General features: G+C 43.6%; 1 protein-coding gene across 5 annotated transcripts in view; it reads left to right on the forward strand.

Annotated features, from left to right (window-relative positions):
- Positions 1-14724, forward strand: part of PIK3R2 (phosphoinositide-3-kinase regulatory subunit 2) — a 41055-nt gene extending 26331 nt beyond the window's left edge. For 4 of the 5 annotated variants that reach the window (XM_081314662.1, XM_081314663.1, XM_081314666.1 and 1 more), the window contains 6 exons: positions 45-170; positions 1717-1859; positions 6566-6742; positions 7769-7840; positions 10558-10728; positions 12243-14724. In XM_081314662.1, coding sequence (XP_081170788.1) covers positions 45-170; positions 1717-1859; positions 6566-6742; positions 7769-7840; positions 10558-10728; positions 12243-12435 — 882 coding nt within the window. In that variant the 3' untranslated portion in view covers positions 12436-14724. Of the gene's footprint in view, positions 1-44; positions 171-1716; positions 1860-6565; positions 6743-7768; positions 7841-10557; positions 10729-11648; positions 11787-12242 lie in introns of those variants that run through there. The other variant, XM_081314664.1, reaches the window with a different exon arrangement.
- The last annotated feature ends 364 nt before the right edge of the window (positions 14725-15088 follow it).

Below are 15088 nucleotides of genomic sequence, written 5' to 3' on the forward strand. Positions count from 1 at the left end.
GTAATGATCATGCTGGATCTTAATTCTTTGTTCTGTTTTGGCAGGACCAGGTAGTGAAGGAGGACAGCGTGGAAGCGGTTGGGGAGCAGCTGAAAGTCTATCACCAGCAGTACCAGGACAAGAGTCGCGAGTACGACCTTCTGTACGAAGAATACACACGCACCTCGCAGGTACTTAGCCTGCCCACTTTAAAATCTTCTTCGAAGACTACAAGTAGTCCTGGACTTACAGCCTAATCAAGCATCTAGAACAGCGGTCTCCAACCTTTCTGGTGTTGCAGACCGGTGGGGGATGGGGGAGAGAGGATAGTTCCACAGGAGCGGCGGGTGAGCACGCAGCTCCATTTGCACAAGTGACAGGCTCACCCGCCCACTGCATGCACAAGTGGAACTACACGCTCACCTGCCGCTTTCATGGCCTCCCGGTCTAGAACTTAGAATGCTTACGATGGACCTAATAGGGAAGGGGTCCCCAACCTATGCTCTGCGGCATTTCCCCCCCCAACTCATGCTAGCGCCCGCTGCCCTGTTTGCACATGTGCACATGCGCGAAAGGAGATGCTAGCACGGGGCGGGTGTCCGCAGCCCGTTTGCGTGAATGGGCTGCTAGCCGCCATGGGGGATGCACGACCATTCGTGCATGTGCACGGTGTTGTGATTCAGGGTCAGCCTGTGGGTTCGGCAGTTGGGTCGGACGATTCAGAGGAGGAGGAGGGGGGTGTTGGAGAGGTTGCTGAGGGTGTTGGAGAGCTTGCTGATGAGAGCCCTCAGCCAGGCCCCTCCCACCTGGTTACGACGCAGACCCAGCTGTGTGAGCCTGACAGCGTGGATGAAGATGACCCACAGCTGGCCCTGTTCAAGGACGCCCGACGCAGGAGGCAGTCAATCAGGAGTAAACAGAGGAAGGCAATGGGGCACCTCGGAAGGAGGCAGAGAGAAGCCACGCCCTGAACTGTTTAAAAGGGGAATGCGTGGGAGGGCTGGTTTGCTGAAGGCAACCGTTTGAATAGCTCCTGTTTCATGGTTCGTGTCTTGTTTTTGCTGTTTGCTTTTGTGTCCATAAATTTGGCAGGCTTAGTTCCAGCCTCTTGCCTTCTTGTAAAGGGGTTGTCCCTGCCTTATCTGCAGGGCCGGTAGTAGGCTGGTACAGAACACCCGGTGCCAGCACGTGCCGCATGTGTGAACAGGGCTGCTAGTGCCGCACCAGTGTCCGTGGCCTCGCATGTGCTCACACCAATTTTGAAGCTGTTCTCCTTCCCTCCGGGCCTTGAGCCCGGAAAGGATGGAGACCTCTGTACTAGGGAGTCCTTACAACCTGGATTCACAGTTACAACAGTGCCACCACCACCGCCACCTGCAGTCATGTGACCGAACTTCAGGCACTCAACAGCCAGACAGCACCTATGATCATTTGCAGCGTCCCACAGTCACATGACCACATTTTATAACAATTTCACTGAAAACCTGCACTTCTGGTTTTGGGAAAAACGGTACCCATAGCAAGCCATCGTTTTGCTTAACAACCGCAGCGTTTGCTTAACAGCCGCTGCAAAAATCAACCTTACGGCTGTCACGATTTACAGCCGTGCTGGGCACACTCCATTACAATCGTTGAGGATTCCCTGCTACTTATTTATTGTGGGTTTCCTTGTTCCCTCCCTCAGCAAAGATATTACTTCCTCTTGACTTCATCGCCCTCCTTCTCCCTCCTGCTCAGGAACTGCAGATGAAACGGACGGCCATTGAGGCCTTCAATGAAACCATCAAGATCTTTGAAGAGCAGTGCCAGACGCAGGAGAAATGCAGCCGGGACTACATGGAGCGCTTCCGGAGGGAAGGGAACGAGAAGGAGGTGCAGCGGTGAGACTCTTTCAGAATTAAACTAAATATTTACACACACACACACACACACACACACACCCATGGGCTGATCTTCACAACAGAAAAAAGGGGGTGGGGCCCAAACACCAATTTCCAGTTAATTGAAATGAGTGAAGTACAGTTAATAGGGTTAATCCCCATGTGTTTAATTTTCCCCAGCTGTCAAGTTAAAAGCTAGAATTTGCAGGCAATTCTTGGTGCTCTGTGGCCTTTCCAAATGCTTTTATTGTGGGCTACCCTTATTGATTTGAAAAATCTCAGCAGGACAGTCAGAATTGTTAAGCGAGACTGGAAAAATTTAAAAATGCAGAAAAACGCTGGGACAAACCACTTCTGTAGTGTTGTCAAGAAGGCAATGTGGTTGTGTCTAAACGTGGGGAAGAATTTCTCATTTTTACTATATTCCAATCTTGTCAAATCCCAAACCAAGAATGCCATGTGATAATTCTTCCAAGCTGAGCTCTTTATTGTTTCATAAAGGTAAAGGTTCCCCCGCACATGTGTGCTAGTCGTTTTGTTTCAAAGCCGAAGAGCCAGCGCTTGTCCGAGGACGCCTCTGTGGTCATGTGGCCGGCATGACTAGACGCCAAAGGCGCACAGAACGCTGTTACCTTCCCACCATAGTGGTCCCTATTTTTCTACTTGCATTTTTACGTGCTTTCGAACTGCTAGGTTGGCAGAAGCTGGGACAAGTAACAGGCGCTCACTCTGTTACGCAACACTCGGGATTCAACCCGCCAAACTGCCGACCTGATTGACAAGCTCAGCATCCTAACCAACTGAGCCACCGCATCCCTTATTGTTTCATACCTATAGGCAAAATCTTGCCAGACTAAATACTCTACTATCTGCTTCTACAATACTGTATATTCTGTGAACTATTAAGCAGGGGGCCATTTTCACCCTTTTGTTCTCAGACATAATATTTGGGCTAAATTGTCTCTTACTCCTCTGGAATGCAGTCCCTTGCTGATGGGGATCCACCTCCTCATTACATTCCATCACCCATGCTAGCAGAGCTGTTATTTATTTATTAGATTGTTACCCCCACCTGTATTCCTTTATAAGTAACTCAAGATGGCAAACATATCTAAATACTCCTTCCTCCTCCTATGTTCCCCACAACAACTTGTCAGAGCATGCATGGTCTTATTGCGCTGAGGTAACTCAGAAGTAAATACAGTAAACAGTGGCTTGTATTAAATCGTGGTTTATATTACACTATCTACAATACACACTAGGAACAAAATACATACATGTGGTAATACAGCAAACCCCAACACACAGCAGTTACAGCAGGAAACGGACGAGAGAAAGACTCCAGCAAGGCCTTCCATTTATACTCAAGCTCTCAAAGGGATACAGATTCCTGCTGAGTCATTCCTAACATTACATCATTCACCTCACATTATACAAGCTGGTTAGCTTCTAAATCATTATCTTGACACAACTTTATGATGTGGCTTAGGCTACAGAGAATGACTAGCTGATAGTCACCAAGCCAGCTTTTGTGCCTAAGGTAGAACTAGAACTCATAGTCTCCTGGCAACTGGCCCCAAGTCACCCAGCTGGCTTTCATTCCTTTTTTTTTATTGAAAAGTTTTAGAGTACATTTTATCTTTAACAATCCCCCCCCACCCCTACCTATGCCCCCCTGCCCCTCCCCCCCATTTCCCCCTCCCCCCCCGACTTCCCAGAGCTAAGTACAAGGTATAAAAACAAAGAACAATCATAAACATCCATATGCTACCAACAATAAATTCTTAAATCTATCACTCTCTAGCTCATATAAAATAACTACAAGCAATATTAACATTACATATAAAAAGAAAGAAAAAAGAAAAAAGAAAGGAAGACTTATTCAAATGCTAAATGAAACTTTTTAGTCCCATATTTGTTCTGGATATAATCAATCCATTTTTTCCACTCCATAATATAATGTTCTTGCGAATGATCCTTCAAATAAGCCGAGATCTTTGCCATTTCCGCCAGGTCAGAAACCTTTAGAGTCCATTCTTCTATAGTCGGCAGTTCCTCCTTCTTCCAATATTGACCTATTAAAAGTCTTGCTGCTGTAATTAAATTCAACATCAACTTAGTGTCCACAACAGTAGCATCTGTAATTATACCCAACAAAAACAATTGCGGACAAAACTTTATCCTTTGCTTGAAGATCTTCTGCATATTCCACCAAATTTTTATCCAAAAAGCCTTAACCTTTTTGCAGGTCCACCATATGTGAAAATATGTTGCATCTTCGCCACCACACCTCCAGCATTTTGGGTGATAATTCGGATACATACTTGCAAGCTTTTTAGGATCTAAATGCCATCTATAAAACATTTTATAAAAGTTCTCTCTTAGGTTTTGGGCTTGCGTGAATTTTACGTTCCTCACCCAGATCTTTTCCCACGTGTCCATTGTAATAACTTCTTGAATATTCTGGGCCCATTTTATCATACAATCTTTAACAAGTTCTGTTTCTGAGTCAATTTCTATCAATGCAAGATATATCCGTTTGATATGTGCTGGACCCTGATTTCTAATTTGCTTTATCAAATTTTCATCAGTCATTGCAAAACCAATTTTCTGATCTTCTTTCCACCTGGCCCGTAACTGAGTATATTGAAACCAAGTTTGAACAATCTTCTCATCTCGCAAAAGGTTGTACGGCTTCAAACACCAGACATTTCTTTCCAAGCTTAAAATCTCTTTATACGTAGTCACATCATGTTTGAAGCCAACATTTATGTTTTCTATTGCGTGTTTTGGAATTGCCCACAACGGCATCTTGTAATCTAGCTTATGTCTATACTTCTTCCACACTCTCAACAATGCCTGTCTTAAAATATGCACTTTAAACACATTATCTACCTTCTTATCATACAACAAATATGCATGCCAGCCAAATAACAAGTCATGGCCCTCAAGATTTAATAATCTCTCTTGTGTCAAATTAATCCAATCACTTATTCCTGATAACGCAGCAGCTTCATAATATAATTTAAGATTAGGCATTTTAAGACCACCTCTTTCACGAGTATCCTGCATAATCTTAAGTTTAACTCGTGGCCTTTTCCCTGCCCAAACAAATTTATTGATACCCCGTTGCCATTCTTCCAAATTAGAATCTTTTTTAAGGACCGGTATCATTTGAAATAAAAATAAAAATTTAGGCAGGACATTCATTTTCACTGCTGCAATTCTTCCCAGCAAAGACAATTGCAGTTTTTCCCAGCTCTCCAATTCTTTTTGAATTTTTCCCCATAATTTTTCATAGTTCTTTTTATATAACTTTGTATTAGAGGATGACAAAAACACCCCCAAATATTTGACCCTTTTAGCAATCTCAAATCCAGTTAATCCTTCTAAAAGGGCCTTTTGCGATACTGTCATATTTTTGGCCAGAATTTTAGTTTTTTGTGCATTAACTTTAAATCCAGAAACCTTCCCATATTGCATTATTATCTCCATCAGGTCCACAACAGAGTTTTCCGGCTGGGTCACCGTAACAACCAGATCATCTGCGAACGCTCTCAGTCTATAATCCTGATCTCTAATTTGTATACCCTTAATTCTTTCCGAATTCCGTATTTTTACCAATAATATCTCCAATGTTAACACAAATAATAAAGGTGATAACGGACACCCTTGCCTTGTGCCCTTCTCAATATTACATACTTCAGTCAAACTATTGTTAACTATTATTCGGGCAGTTTGTTTTTGATATAATGCCCTAATTGGTTGCAAAAATTTATCCCCAAAATTCATTTTATCTAAAACTTTCATCAAAAATTGCCAATTCAATTGATCAAAAGCTTTTTCAGCATCTAGAAAAATTAGCGCCGCAGGGATCTGGTTGTTCCTTTCCAAAAACTCTTATCACATCAACTATATGCCTCACATTATTTTTCATTTGCCTACCACTAATAAACCCAGTTTCATCCCCATGAATCACCTGTTGCAGAACCCTCATCAATCTGTTAGCTAACACCTTAGCAAATATCTTGTAATCTGTATTTAAAAGTGATATCGGTCTATAGTTTTTTACTTGAGTAGCATCTTGATCTTCCTTCGGAATCAAAGAGATAAAAGCAGTTCTCCAAGACGGAGGCACCTTTCCCCCTCTCTGAATTGTCTGGAACAGTTCCTTTAACGGCTTTATCAACTCCAATTGTAAATTTTTGTAGTAGGCCGCAGTCAAACCATCCGTGCCTGGCGCTTTATCCACCTTCAATTCCTTAATTGCTATAAGAATTTCTTCTTCTGTTATCAATTGATTAATCTCCTCCTTTTGTGCTTGCGTAAGAACCGGGATGCTAGCATTCTCCAAGTATACATCAATGTCTTTTTCATTAATCTTCTCCTTAGCATATAATTTAGAATAAAAATCCACAAAAGCTTCCTTAATAAGATCCGGCTTTCATTCCTAAAGCGAGATTAGAACTCACTGTCTCCAGGTGATTGGCCCAAGTCATCCAGTCAGTTTTCAGCTTTCTAGTCCCTAAGATGGGACTAGAACTCAGTCTCCTAGTGATTGGCCGAAAGTCACCCAGTCAACTTTCATGCCTAAGGCACGATTAGAACTCACAGTCTCCCTGTTTCTAGGCCAGCACTTCACTAAACAGGCTCTGTGAGCTTTCCTTGCTCCTCTTAACAGCCTGTCCCCTGTCTTTTCTTCCTAGGATCATGATGAATTCAGAAAAGCTGAAATCTCGCATTACGGAAATTCATGACAGCAAGATGAAGCTGGAACAGGACCTCAAGCAGCAGGCCTCCGAAAACCGGGAGATCGACAAGCGCATGAACAGTCTCAAACCTGACTTGTTGCAGCTGCGCAAACTCCGTGACCAATACCTCGTGTAAGTGCTCTTCCTAACCATCCTAGAAACACAAGCATAAATGTGGTTTAAAATCTGCCGTCCATAGCCAAATGGGTTGGACTTCTCTACAGGTAGTCCTCATCTGACAACTGAGCACTTAACGACCAGTCAAAGTTGCAATGGAACACCCCCCCCAAAAGCACTTAAAATCCAGATTCAAAGTTATAATGGACACACACACACATACAGAGACATGTGGTCACCTTTTGGGCACTCAACAACTGGCCCCCATCTGCAGATATTTGAAGCCTATTGAGATCACATGACTGTAATTTACAAGGTTTTTTTGCTAAAAACCAGTGTTTTCTTCCATCAAAAAAAAATCCCCACTTCAGGGATTGGGTTTGCTTAACAATGGATGCATTTGCTTAACGACTGTTGCGGAAAATGTCATAAAATTGGGTCAATCATGTGGGTGCCTTGACGTATGACCATCATGACCTATGCTGGAAATTTTGGGTTCCAAATCAAGAACTACCTTAATTTCCAGCTGCCATTCTGATAGCATAATGCTGCCCCCTGGTGGCCTCTCTGTAAAATGCATCTGCTCTCACAATTCAGTCCTAAGCAAGTACAGACTTGCAAGGCTTTCAACCTGATTGCCACAGTCTGTAATAGTTAAAAGCCTAAGAAAGGTAATGATGAAAGCTGTCCAATGATTGCTTTGCTTATCTTCAGGGTATGACCTGCCTGTAAAATGTAATTTTTTTCTAGTTAGCTAACAGAACATTAAATTAACATGATCTTGGGACAGCTAAGTTTGCAATAGTTATTGAATTATAATTTTAAAAACTGTTCTTTTAATGGTTAGAATTTTTCCAACCCATTGGAGTGGTGCAAATAATTACCCTTTTATAATTATGTACCAGTGCCGCCTTGATGTGGTCAACATTTTCATTCTAAGTTACTAGGCTTGGCTGTAGCCTAGAAGAACAGCTTTGTGCGTGTCCCTTAAATGCTGTTTAAAAACGAGCCATTTTTGTTCCTTTTTTTTAATGCCTCCAGATGGTTGACCCAGAAGGGAACTCGTCAGAAGAAGATCAATGAATGGCTTGGCATCAAGAGTGAAACTGAGGAGTAAGCAGCTCAATTCTTATTCTGCTCTGAGAGGGCTCATCATGTACAGGAGACTGTTCTGCATTCAGAAGGTTCCAGATTGAAATTCTGGTGTGTCTAGTTACAAACAGCCAGCAAGTAGGGGATTGAAAAGGGGTCTCTGTGCCAGAGACTTCAGTGAGTTTCTTACAATCTTCTGTAACCTGATCTGTCCTGTAGGAAGTCTAGCTTTAATTCCTGTATCAGGAAGACAACCCAATTGGAAAAGTGCTTATTATTTATAAGAGCTGTGATGGCACAGTGGTTAGAATGCAGTATTGCAGGCTAACTCTGCCCACTGCCGGCAGTTCAGTTCTCACTGGCTCAAGGTTGACTCAGCCTTCTATCCTTCTGAGGTCGGTAAAATGAGGACCCAGATTGTTGGGGGGCAGTAGGCTGACTCTAAGCTGCTTAGAGAGAGCTGTAATGCACTGAAACGGTATATGTCTAAGTGCTATTGCTATTTTGTTTGCAGCAGTTCAAATCTTGATATCCCCAGTTAAAAGAAATGTTACCAAGGCCTAGATGGGTAGGTTGGTATGGACCCCCTTTTGGAATTCTAGCATCACAACCTTTGGGTCCAGCATCAACCACAACATCCAGGAACGGGGTGAGGAGTGACAGTCCTCCTAAGGAAAAAAAATCTAATGATGGCAGAATCCCTCCCATAAAGCCTCATTATTTGAGCTGGAGACTGTCAAAGGGTCCTTTTGTCTATACCCAATTCAGTGGGCTCCCATACCCCAGAGGGCCCGCTCCAGCCTTCCTGGACACACATCAGCAGATCCTTGAACAGTAGTCTCAGTTTGTTATCACACTTTCCCCAGCTTTGCCGCTGCTGCTTACTGGCAGAAGTAAATTACAGTTCTCCTTAATTCCAGGTTGCTCTCAGTTTCCTATACAGAATAGCAAAACCCACAACCCTTCACCACTAACTGCTCCACTACAATGATCACAACCATCACCATGCCACACCCAGCTGCTTTGCTGCAGGGCTGTTATAATTGCTCTTTGCTAAGCGGCTGGGCTGACTGGGGAAAGGTCTTAAAGGGACAGGGCATCATCAGCCCAGATGCCAGCTACTCTTGGGCAGCCTGTCCTCCATGGGGGACTCCATGCCTTGGGATGGGACTTGGAGTTGCTTGATGATCTGGCAGAAGAAGTGGCGATTAACCTTTAGGCGTGCTTCCTCTGATTTTGTTTCTGCTTCAGACACCTGTAGGGCAGGGAAAGCCTTTAAACTGGTCTTTCTCAAGTGCTTCGAATACGAACAGAGGAGGTTCCCAACAATCTGGCTTGAGACCTGGATATCTGCAAGAGCAGCTCCTTCAACTGGATCCTGGATCCTGCTGATTTGAATTGGAAAAGCAGGATCCTGCTCTTTTGAATTGGAAATAATTGGAAAGGAATTGCTCCGGTGAGAGATTGTGGGGTGTAGGTGGAACAAGGCATTTCTGTTTTGCTGTCCTGGATTTAGAAGTTTTTTCCATTAGAAATCTGAATGACCCCGTTACCCTTGATGTTCACAAAAGTCATTAAAACAAAGCTGTTCAAGGGAGCCTTTATTTATGATCTAGCTGTCCAGACCACCTAGCCCCTTAATGCAAAAATGAATAGTTAAATGAGGTGTCGGTTTTAATGAATTTATTATTTAGGTATTGCTTTTTCTTTCATTTTGGTTATTTTCGGGCATTGCCAGGAGTGATTTTGAAAAATGGGAGTATAAAATCCGTTGCCGTGAATTAATAACAAAAGGATCAGATAGCACCAGTGCTTTTTTTGTAAAAGAAAAAGGTGCTGGAACTCACACATGTCATACAACCCGCCTTGCCTACCCTACAAGGTTCCATCCAAAAAAGGTGCCGGAACTCCGTTCTGAGCGTTCTATGAGAAAAAAAGCCCTGGATAGCACAATTGGGCATGGGTTCTACAATCAGTCATGGCCTTCCATCTACATCAAGTCAGTGCATCGGTCCCCCAGGATAAATACCAGCTTCCCAAGAAAAAACAAAGGGATCAACCTGGAATCCCTGCCCAGTTGTGCTATCTGATCCTTTTATTATTAATTCCTGGCAATGAATTTTATACTACTGCTGAGCTCTAGATCTTTTCGTTTTACATAGCTCTGGAAGTCCACATCTATTGTCCTCTTAAGGAAGGAGATTGCTACTTTGTAAAAAGGGCAGGATATTCCTTAGTAATATCTCATCTCTCGAAAGCGGAGATTAGAGGGTAAGAGGCAATAGCAATAGCACTTAAGACTCAGATATCACTTCACAGTGCTCTGCAGCCCTCTAAGCAATTTACAGAATCAGCATATTGTCCACAACAATTTGGGTCATTTTACTGACTTCGGAGGGATGGAAGGCTGAGTCAACCTTGAGCCCCGTCAGGATTGAACTCCAGGCCGTGGGCAAAGTTTGCCTGAAGTACTGCATTTTAACCACTGCGCCACCAATAGCGCTCTATAGGAAGTATCTTAATAGGATACTTAAAATACTTAGGATCGGCAATAGGAAGTGTCTTAACACAAATCAAGATGGTGCCAGCGGTTCAGGACTCTGAACTGCAAGAAGGCGGTGGGATTGTCTGGTGGCCGTGGCGGTGCCCTTGAAGGGCAGCTTTCTATACAGAGCTGCTTTTGGGGAAACTGGCCAGGCTTCCTCTTTGCGTTCTCATCTTTTATCTCTGCCTTGCAGCCAATACTCCATGATGGAGGATGAAGAAGAGCTGCCCCATCACGATGAGCGGACGTGGTATGTAGGCAAGATCAACCGCACCCAGGCAGAGGAAATGCTGGTGGGCAAACGTGATGGAACGTTTCTGATTCGGGAGAGCAGTCAGCGAGGGTGCTATGCCTGCTCTGTTGTGTGAGTCGTCTTAAAGTATTTTTTTTAATTCATTTAAAAACCAGGCTTCATTCATTTCAGCTGACTTGATTGATCGGCTGACTTGAATCAGTTGGTGCCTGTGTTGTGGTGAAACTCAAATGCAGCCTTCATTTGTTTCTTTGATCCGATGTAGTCAATATTCTCTAAAAGTTGTTTGATCTCGCAGGGTAAAGGATGCATCTTCCAAGATGCTCTTCTTTGTAACTCCTAGAAATATTCATTATTTTTCAGGGCAATCACTTTCATAAATTACCAGGAGCGTGCGCCATCTATAAACGGATTTATTTATTTACTTATTTCTTTTGCAAAACTATACGGATGCCTATCTTAATCAGATAATTCCAACCCTTAACAAGGATAAAAATGAAACATGGATATAAAAAAACCTGTTAACTATATCTTGGGAAAGGCATTGTACCTGTTCTCTATCACCTAGTATGGGGGTAGACAACCTTGGCTCTTTTATGACTCGTGGACTTCAATTCCCAGAATTCCTGAGCCAGCTGGCTCAGGAATTCTGGGAGTTGAAGTCCACGAGTCATAAAAGAGCCAAGGTTGCCTCCCCCTGACCTAGTATAAGGGTCCCCAATCCCCAGGGTGTGTCATAGTACCGGGCTGTAGCTTGTTTGGAATCAGGCTGCGCAAGTGGTAAGCAAGCATGTTTTGCGCATGCAGCTCCACTTGCATGACCAGTGGGCAAGCACCCTTGCGCGTGAAGCTCCGTTTGTGCCAGCAGCAGGCATGTATGCCCGCTGCTAGCACAGAACCATTCCCTCACTCCCCCTTCCCACCAGAAAGGTTGGGGACCTGGTACAAAATGCTTTTTCAAAAATGGCAATTGTGACCTGCATTTCCTTTAGATGCAATATTTGCCTTTTTTTTCTGTTTAACCAATGCAGGTGGTCCTCGCTTGGCAACCACCTGTTCAGCGACTATTTGCAGTGATGATGGTGCTGAATGAGGAGGCTTAATGGCCAGTCCTCAAAGTTAGCAGCCATCACGGCGTCTCCGCGGTCACACGACTGAATGTCAGATGCTTCGCAACCGGCATGCAATTCCACACAGCAACCTATAGTCATGTGACTGTCATCTGCGGCCTTCACTGCTACCTTTCAACAAGTAGAGCCAATAGGGAACCTTCGCCACAAGTTGTAGTCGTATGATTTCACACTTAACAACCGTGATTCCTTAATGACCGGAATTGCCATCATAAGTCAGTGCAGTTACATGATTTTTGACTTTATGCCCGCATTGCTTAGCGACAGAGTTGCCAGACCTGGTTGTGATTGTTAACTGAGGACTACCTGTTCTTCCAAGAAATGTTCAATATTATTCGAAATACTGCATCTTGGATAGCATCCGCTTTCTCTCTCTTCCTGTGCCCCCCCCAGTTGTCCCTCATTGCGTTTATGTGGTTCTTTTTCTTTCTTGTGCATTGTGTAATGACGCAACGTACAATTCTTAATCAATTTCTTAATTTCTTGTTCTTGCAGGGTTGATGGAGACACCAAACACTGCGTGATTTACAAGACAGCAACAGGCTACGGCTTTGCAGAACCTTACAACCTCTACGCCTCGCTTAAGGAGTTGGTTTTGCACTACAAACACACCTCCCTCGTGCAGCACAATGACTCACTCAATGTCACACTGGCACACCCGATCCTCTTCCAGCCTCCACCAAGATGAACGCTTGTCTTCCCTGCCATTTTCCACTTCCTGCCCTTCCAGAATTTCCGATGAATGGCTTGCCTTTTCTTGACTGCCCCACGGGATCCAAAACCCCTCAGATTTCCTTCTTGTGTTCACCGTTAACTATGCCTGTGGTTCAGTATCTTGCTTTTCATCGGTGGCTCTCCTCTTCTACTTCATTTTCCTGCCTACCCTCGTTTCTCTAAGCCGGTATTTTTCAATCTTGACTATGTTAAGATACTTGGACTTCAACTCAGCATGCTGGCTGGGGAATTCTGGGAATTGAAGTCCATGCATCCTAAAGTGGTTAAGGCTGAAAATCACTGTTCTAGGCTAATATATTACATTTGCCGGTGCATTTTGAATTCTTTCTTCATTTTCTCCTAGTGTTTTGGTTTTTTTTGGTGCTAGGGATCTTACACCGCTGGGCACGATCTCAGCACACAAGCAATTCTTGGGAATAAAAGGTGCTTCTGCAGGCTGTCAATCCCTAAGAACTTGGGGAGAAAGCACCATTTCCTTTCCTCGCTTTCTCCCTTCTGGATTTGCCTGGGAAGGGCGAGATGAGATGGTTAAGAACTCCTCTGGCCTTGCATCCATCCATGTTGGCATCCCCCTGGCACAACTCAGCCTGCTTTGCAGTGACTCTCTTTTCCCCCCGTGCCGGCTTTCTCTTCCTTCCCCAGTGTATAGTGATACGACAGTAATCCGTTTTAGCTTCCTATGCAGCTGCTTCTGTTCTTAAATATGCAAAAATGGAGAGCAGGAAAAGAAAACTCCATTGTAGTAGCCTTTGGAAGCTTCTCCCCACCCTTTCAATCTGCCTTGCTTGCCAAGCACTTTACCTGCTGCTGAATGGGCGGTGGCGGGGGGGGGGAATGGAGGCAGATTCAAATGCCCTCACACTTCAGCCTTCCCCCGTGGCTCCATTTAACCAGGACGCAAAGCCTGCCTCTTCTTTGAACACTGATGCTAGAGGCTAGCAGGCCATGCTGGAGACCCTCAGCCTTCCTGTGTGAGACCAGGTGTAACACCTTTCTGACAGGGCTCCGCTTCAGCACCCCAGCCAGTCCTGCTTCTCAGGGCTGTACCTGTCCATATTTCTGGATGGACCTGGAGACTGGTGGCTTGACTGCGTGCTCTTTGGCATAAAGCCATACACTCATTTCCCACTTGTGCCCGAAAGGAAGTAGGGGATGGGTGGGGGGAGGACCTTCTTGGTAATTCTCACGACTAGGCTTTGTCCACCTGTATTACCTGGCCTGCTTTTATGTAGTGCTGGCTTCCATTTCCAAGAGCTGGTCTTAAAGCCATTCGGTCTGTACAACTCATATCAGAAATAACCCTTGTGATTTTTTTTGTCTCGTGCTGGCACATGCAAAATGCTCTTTGTTCTGAGCCTGCCTTTTTTTTCCTTTTGTCTTCCTATTAAAGCCCCTTTTTGATGTCATTGCTGACCTCCAGTAAAGGATGGAATTATTATTATTATTAATTCTCATCATTCTTTTCCAGTTAGCAAGGAGGAGGGTTTTTTTTCTTTTGTTCACGGCCATATGCCTCTCTGGATCTGCATGTCCCTCCCATGCAGGATAGAGGCAGCTTGAGTGAATGGATTCCAGCAGCAAAAGTTTTCTTCTGTTGTGTGTTTTCTCTCTCATTCTAGATATATGCAATAATACCAAGCACCTCTCTTATTTCCCTTCCTCACATCATTCCAGCCATACTTTCCAGGCTCCTTCACTTTAAAAAAAAAAAGGAAAGAAACGTTTATTACATCATTGTAAGCTCCAGTATTTGCGTCAGAATTTGTTACTGTAAGATAAAAAGAAAATGAAAAGTTTTGTACGGTACTTCCAACATTAAAAAAAATAAAAAAAATAAAATAAAATGAAATGTGTTAATGCAAAAGTGCACGTGCCTCTGTTTCTCTCCTTGCCCCTCACATTTTGATTCTTATAATGGAAAAAATAATAATTCAACTTTTTTTTTATAATTTGCAGAGAGTTGGAGGGTCGAACTTCAAAGCCTGTCAAGCAAGACAGAGCAGTAATAACTTTTAAAGAACTTTTTTTTCCTGAGAAAGGAAGTGGGTAGCCTGTTGCTTTTTGTAGAAAAGAAGAAGTGAAAAATGATGTCTCTGCACATAAGTCGGGGATCTCATAACGAGAACCAGCCCCTGAAAACTGCAACACTGGTGTCTTTTCATAACTTGATATGAATGTGAAAAAAAAACAAAAAATTATCGAATTAGAGCATTAAATACAATTTTATTCCTTTAACTTAAAATGTTTCATTATGGCCACTTGGCTGGTAATTTTTTCATTAACCAGTATACCAATGTTAGTTTTTTGGTTTTTTTCTGGGTTGGTACATACCGTATTATTTTGTCATGACAATTTATAAGTGGCCTACTATGAATTCTGGGAGTTGAAGTCCACAGATCGTAAAGTTATCATGGTTGTCCACCTTTGATTTATAGGATGAGAAAATTTAGGAAGCCTACCCCAAAAAACAACCCCAATTTTGGTTCTCTTTTTCCTTGCCTGGTGCAGTCCTTTCTCCTAATAGAAAGCTCTTCCACCTCGTGGGCTGGTGGAATGACCCTTAGAGCTGAGCAGCCAAACCCAGCCTGTCTCTTATATTGAGACAG

Source organism: Vipera berus, assembly GCF_964194415.1.
Source record: "Vipera berus genome assembly, chromosome: 1".
Taxonomy (NCBI): Eukaryota; Metazoa; Chordata; class Lepidosauria; order Squamata; family Viperidae; genus Vipera; species Vipera berus.